The following is a 6482-nucleotide window of genomic DNA, read 5'->3' as shown; positions in this document are numbered from 1 at the left end:
AATCCATTGAATGATTTGCTTAGAAGCTTCAGATCGTTTCCCATAGTCAGTCACAGTCTTACCAGCCTGCTGTAACAATTTCCAATGATGCACTTCCCACCGAGCAGCTCCCTGCTGATCGTCTATCAGCGGGCAAGCGAGCTGAAACACAGCTTGACACGGTCCCTCCAATATCATGTCTCTAATGACTCCAGACCAACGCAAAGGTGGAGGATCGCTACGTGTGGGGGGGAATCGCATAGACAGGGGCTGTAAAGACATCGGTGAAACGCTCAAAGAGACTGATGCCTCCTTCGTACGCAGTTCTAAGTCCTGCAGCTCCTCAGTTAATGTTTTATTATGTTCCTCCAACGCTTTCTCATTCCCACCATTATCCGAGTCGCTTTCACTCTCAGGAGCTTCTTGCTGCTCTGCACACCCCTCAGCCCCCCCCCACCGCACCTTCCTCACCAGCCAAAACCGGATCTGCCAGAGACGTTGAAGAGGTCGAGGACGGGGGATTATTCGGGGCTTCTGCGGCAGCCCTGACTTGTGAGGCTGATGAGCAAACAGAGTACGAACCTCCTGGTAACAGGGAGTCAAGCTCTGACCTTGACTGAGCACTAGGTCCGGATAGAGCTTGTACCACAGCAGCAGCAATCTCCCACCCGGCTTGCATATTCTTCAATGTATTTATTTTGTATTCCTTATTTTTGGAGATAACAAAGTCCCACATATGGTCGACTATTTCTCGCCATTCGGCTACAGTGAACATCAGTGCCACCTCCTGAAGATGTCCATTCATATGAGCCCATTTTACCAGCTCGGATATGCATTTAGGAGATACCTGCTCCCCTCTCTTAGAGAGAATACATTTGAGCAGTTCCTCCACAGCTTCCCACAACATCGTGGCTTGCAGAGAACGGGATGGTACCCCGATGAGAGGTGAGTGCCAACCCCCCCCCCAGTTCTTTATTGCCCCCGCACCGCGCTGTTAGAGAGGGGAGGTTCTTTGTTCCTTCTCTCCCTGGGTTTGTTCCCGCTGTCACCGAGTGAGCTCTAGAGAGAACTCCGTGACACAAACTCATTGCAAAGTCTAAGCTAGAAGAAGCGTCACCTCAGTGTATCCCAGAAAAAGAACAGCGTTGAGATTTTAATTGGTTTTGGTTTTTTGTTTTATTGAGGGTGGGTTGTTTTTTGTTGTTTTTTTAGGGTTTTTTTGGGGTTTTTTTGTCTTTTTTTTGGGGGGGGGTAGGGGGGTGCGAGGGGAAGGGAGAGGGAGGGGACAGTTGTTTGGTTGTTTTTCATATACAATAAAGCTATGCAGTTCCGCTGTCAGTCGCCTCAGAGAGTTCCCGAAGGAGAACTCTCTCAACCACATTCTGCTCAACATCGAGTTGTTCCATTGAGTGGAACAATGGTAGTCTTGCAGATGGAGCAATGCAGGAATTCTGACAGGATCTCCAGGTGTATCCAGTTCATCATCTGAAAGCTCCGCAACCAAATTGGAAGGGACCAGTCCTCTTGTGCCATCTGTCAGCTCTCCCTGAAACCAGCCATTCTCACCCACATCTCCAAAGACATTACGCATTGTCCGGCAGTCAGAGGAAGCTCGTTTTCTGGGTCCTCATTAGGACCCTCAACAGGAATGTAGCTGTGTCGAGCTAAGAATCTTCAAACTGCTGGTGATACCTGTCCTGGAGAATGCAGGATGAAGGACAAAAGCTCTGCTCTCACATTCAGGGCCATCCTCTGACAGAAGGCAGCACTCAGGACTGTTCCCAAGGATCTCTTTCATGGCTTTGAGTTCAAGCTCCAGGTCTTCCAGATGACCTTGAAGACTTCTGGCCTCTTCAATGGCAGAATGGAACGGACTGGAGCTATTATGGAGATTCTTGTTTGACTGGGTCAGAGTCTGTCTCGTTGCCTTCCCCAGCTCCATCTGCTGCTTCTGCTGCTCTCTTTTCCCTCTTGCGCGCTCTGTGAGAATGAGTTTCAGAAAGCACTACTCACTGACAGGAAATAAGGGGAAACTTGAAAGACTTTGCAACCTGAGTCCTGGCAGTGTACTGCCAGCGGCTGATTTGGCCGTCCAGGATCCTGGCACCACAAATGCTTCATTGCCAAATGCAGCAATAAGGTGTTCTGGGGAAAGGCCAACTCACAGGTAGTTTTTGAGCACCCATATCACAGTACCAACGGCCAGCACCAGCGCAGGCAGCAGCATCGCTGAGACCGTCACCGGAATGCGGCGCTTCCGCACAGATGTGTGAGCAGCAGCCTCTGTGCTTTTGCCTGTGTTCATCCCTGGAAGAAATGAGACAATGTCCCACGTGACCTTCAGCTGCGCTACAGATAATCTCTCAGTGTGCTTCATGGACCCAAGAGGTCATTTTGTCAGTGGGTGCCTCTGTCTCTGGTGCCGAAGCACCGGAGGACAAGAAGGATTGCTTCCACCTCTCGTTGGGTACGAAGAGGCTGCACAGGCACTACCCGTGTCCTCCTCTGGGCCGAGAGCTGGGGCTGTACTCTGGGGTCTGGGCTTGGTCTGTGGGGAGAGCTACAGAGCAGAATCCCTCATGCTTTTCCCGGCATGCGTGTCCTGAGCTCTCCTGTGGGACGCCCCCCAGGCTGAAGGTCAGGCTTCAGCCAGCACAGGGCACAGCCAGAGCCAGCCCAGGGGAGAAACACTCCTGCTTCTTTTACATGTGCTCTATGCTCACACGCTCAGGTCTGGCTGCTGACCTGGTGTGCAAGAGCTGGCAGCAAGAGCCTGCAGGCACGCAGTGACTCTGGTTTGTGACACCGTATGATCATGGGACAGAAATTACCTGGCATGCTGGTTGGTGCTGCCTGCATTCCTCTGTCCGGGATGGGCAGTGTGGGATATCCACCTTCCTGGAGTGCATCCGGGACCGGCAGTGTGGGATATCCACCTTCCTGGAGTGCATCCCGCTCACTTTGTTGGTCCGTTCCTTTAGAAAGAAAGCGGGGCAGTAGGAGTGGGATGTCACGTGCCCTCATCAAAAACTGAGCTTCTCCAATCCCGAGCTCAGGTAAAGTCCAGGCCCCCCACCCCCAAGTACACTGTGAGCCCCTCTGTTACCCAAAGGCATTTGGGCCCTCCCAGCTATTGGACAATGCTGACTCCCTCACACCTCTTGAGGAATCAGCTCCTGTGCAAGGCCCTCACATTCTGTGCTGTCACCAGCCCATCACAGCCAGGTAGCTGCAGGCTGAAATCCAAGCTCTAACACACAGTCCAAGCCTTCAGAATTAGCATCTCCACCTCATTTCCAGCATTAGCAAAGGCAGCCAACCCTGCTCGGGATGCTTCTCCTGCCTTGAACTTGCTCAGCTGCACGGAGGGCTTTGGATGAACAGAAGCACAGCGCTTGCCACTTTGCCACTTGCTGCCATCTGGGTGCCAACGACTGCACAAAGCAGCTCTGACAAGTAATGGTTGTGCTGGGGGAGCAGCTGCCTCTGGGTCTTGGCTGGATGCAGACCATCTGGCAGCAGACCAGCTCTGGTGCTTGACAGCACCTGCAAGGTGATACATGGAACACGGCTGCAGCACGGCTCTGACCCATTCCTTCCTGCTGTGCAGGCTACAGCCTGCCCACACCTGCATATCACACCTCAGCTTCCCAGGTCCCACAGTGAACAGACTGAAGTATACCCACCACGCTCTGCCTTCTCCATTTCCTTCAGCAGTCGCTTCAGGAGACGGGATGAGCCCTGAGAGTATTTTCCTCGTTTGTATTCATCCTCTTCTCTTTCCGGACCTTAACAGAATGTATGAAGTTAAATATCACGTGCATGAAGTTTTGAAGATCAGCGGCGAGTCAGCCAAGTCAGTGAAGACAGAGTACTCACTGCTGGGATTCCAGCTGGGCTCCAGCACAGGAGGAAACCGATGACCGGGCAGGGCCCACACTGGGGGCACTTCTGCAACCAAAGACCCATGAAAAGTTTCAGTCACACACTACAGCATCAACTGAGTAGCAGAGCGTACAGGGGACTGTGCCATGAAATGGCACTGAAACGGGCAGCAAAAGCTCTCTAAAGAATTTCAAAGCTATGACGTACCTGCGCGATCCGACAGAGTTTCAGTTCCAGATCTCAGAGAGGAAGCTGGATCAACTCCTCTAGTCAAATCTGCAAATGAACACAGGACAAAGCAACTGCTACTGAGCATCCCTTCAGCCACAAGGTCGCAGGATGCAATTAAAGCCAGGGATTCCTTCACAACACTATTCTCTCCCTTCCGCACAGGGAAACAAGGGGCCTGGGAGAGCAGGAAGGATGCAGATAAGGAGTGAGACCTCACGGAAGTCATCAGGCAAGGAGGAGAATAGATGTTGTAAATACCAGAAGAGGAGTTGCATCCCCCTGATAAGAACAAGAGGGGGTCTGCATGCTAAACAACTATTGAATATGTATCAGAATTCCGAGAAATCATTGACTATGTATGAGATGTACCTATATCTGTGTCACGATTTTACAAGTCCATGTGCAAGTTTGGTGGAGCTATCCCCCTTGCACCCAGCACTGGAATAAACATACCTGCTTTATAACCCATCTATGTGTTATAGAGTTTGATTCCGCAAGTCACTTACACCCCATATTTTCCCTAACAGCCACACTGGGTTATCTGGATTCGTTACATTTATCCATTGTTGCTGGCAGATGTTTCTCTCTCTCTCTCTGTCTTTAATCCCCACACAGCCCATCTTCCCAACTGTGGGTTTCGGTTAGGAGGTATGCACCCATAGGGTCCATGCCCTACTTGTAGATATTTATCCTGCCCAGCCCCAGGTGCCCAATTTGAGGCAATAGTTGCACATCCCTAATAGGCACAGTAATATGAGCCTGGGTGGTTACAGTATCCCCTCCCTAGGTTTGAGCTTAGGCAAAAATAGTAACCCTTTTGGTTTAGACTGGGCTGTATAGGTACCAGGTCACACAGGGATGTAAGGAAGCTTGGTGTGGGTGGCGTTGTGCTGCTATACAAAATGTGATCACTGTGAGAATCCCCAAGTACCAATGGATACCCCTAAGGCCCATCTTTCCCCACAATTCACTCCTCTGCCTCACTCGTCAACTGGGTTGCAACCAGCTACGAGGGGTTTTTTTAGTTCTTCTCAGCAGCAGTAGTGTTCTTCAGGGGAAGCCTTTACCTGGAATACCCATTGGGCTTGTCGCATTGTGAGTTTCAGGTCGTCACTCCCGGGAGCTACCTCCCACTTCTCGTCACCGATGGGTCCTTTAACACGGCTGGCATGAGTCCATCCTCTCTCTGCGGTTTGAATAGCTGTTTCTGCAGTAAATAAAACAACATAGGGACCTTCCCCTTGTGGTGTTAGTGTAGCTTCTTTCCAAGTTTTTATTAGGACCCCATCCCCCGGCTGTATCCTATGGATTGCTATCTCCAATGGGGACTGCTGTGCAATCAGATCCTTCTTGTAGTTCCTTGCACCCACTCATTAATTGTATAAGATTTTAATTGATCATCTTGTAAATGGGGGTGACCAAGAGGTATTTCAAGATTATAGGGCATACCATACAGCATTTCAAAAGGTGAAATTCCCAGATCAGTTCTGGGCTTCACACATATATTTAACAGAGCTAACAGCAAGCATTTTATCCAAGATGTCTTAGTTCCTATCATTAATTTTCTAAGTTGTTTTTTAATTTCCCCATTCATTCGTTCTACTTTACCAGAGCTCTGAGGGTGCCAAGGAGTATGATATTCCCATTTAATCCTTAGAATTTTCATTGTGTCACGTGTAACCTTTGACACAAAATGAGCTCCCCTGTCAGAATCTATTGCTTCTCTAATTCCATATTGAGGAATTATATTTTCTAATAGTACCTTCACTACTGTTTGTGCTGTAGCCCTTGCCGTAGGGAATGCCTCAACATAGTTTGTAAGATGGTCTACAATCACTAATAAATATTTATATCTCCCAGTTTTAGGGAGTTCAGTAAAGTCCAACTGGATCCTTGCGAAGGGTCGATAAGCCAATTCTCGCCCTCCTGGGATTCTTTTTCTCATATTCTTTGCATTCACCCTCCAGCAAGTCATATGTCCATTAACAATCCCCTTTGCTATGTTATATACCCCTGTACACATAGAATTATTGGCAAACTGATCCACTAAGGCCTGAGTACCCCAATGTAACGTGGAACCTCCGTAACACCCTCATAGCTACTGATTTTGGGGTTTCCCTTCGTAACACGGCGCCTGGTGGCCGCTGTGCTCGGGAGAATAAAAGCAGCTCGGACCGCCCCGCCCGCACGGGACCCAAGCCGCCCGGCGACCCATCAGGACGGCCTGGACCCGGAAGCGGACCGGACCGGCGGCGGACCGGCGCCGCGGGGAGAGTGCGGGTAAAGGAGAGAGGGGAAGGTCGGGTCTGTGCTCCCGGCCCCCTGGCAGACGGGGCCGTGGGTTCAGGTGGGGTTATGTAGGGCGGTGGTGACACTGGGACTTCTAA

At 50.4% G+C, this 6482-nt stretch overlaps 1 protein-coding gene across 1 annotated transcript; it reads right to left on the bottom strand.

The window, feature by feature from the left end:
• Window positions 1–1130: 1130 nt before the first annotated feature.
• On the bottom strand, window positions 1131–3108 carry LOC146756537 (uncharacterized). The gene is made up of 3 exons (XM_085523965.1): window positions 2811–3108; window positions 2145–2286; window positions 1131–1959 (listed from the first exon to the last, which is right to left on the bottom strand). Exons 1-3 carry the CDS (start codon window positions 3001–3003, stop codon window positions 1863–1865), a joined length of 432 nt encoding a protein of 143 aa, XP_085380091.1. The 5' UTR covers window positions 3004–3108; the 3' UTR covers window positions 1131–1862.
• Window positions 3109–6482: the final 3374 nt, after the last annotated feature.

The sequence above is a fragment of the Coturnix japonica genome, chromosome 26 (assembly GCF_054131305.1).
Source record: "Coturnix japonica strain WE chromosome 26, WE-NBRP24, whole genome shotgun sequence".
In the NCBI taxonomy this organism is placed as follows: Eukaryota; Metazoa; Chordata; class Aves; order Galliformes; family Phasianidae; genus Coturnix; species Coturnix japonica.
The sequence above is the reverse complement of the archived record's forward strand: the minus strand, read 5'-3'. Positions and strand labels throughout refer to the sequence as shown.

What these genes read in the sequence shown, in the direction of transcription:
- LOC146756537 (XM_085523965.1), bottom strand. Translation starts at nt 3,003, where the DNA reads ATGAGGGCACGTGACATCCCACTCCTACTGCCCCGCTTTCTTTCTAAA. An exon ending in AGCACCAACCAGCATGCCAG is followed by an intron (nt 2,287 to 2,810) that starts GTAATTTCTGTC and finishes CATTTCTTCCAG; the next exon opens with GGATGAACACAGGCAAAAGC. An exon ending in TGGGTGCTCAAAAACTACCT is followed by an intron (nt 1,960 to 2,144) that starts GTGAGTTGGCCT and finishes TCATTCTCACAG; the next exon opens with AGCGCGCAAGAGGGAAAAGA.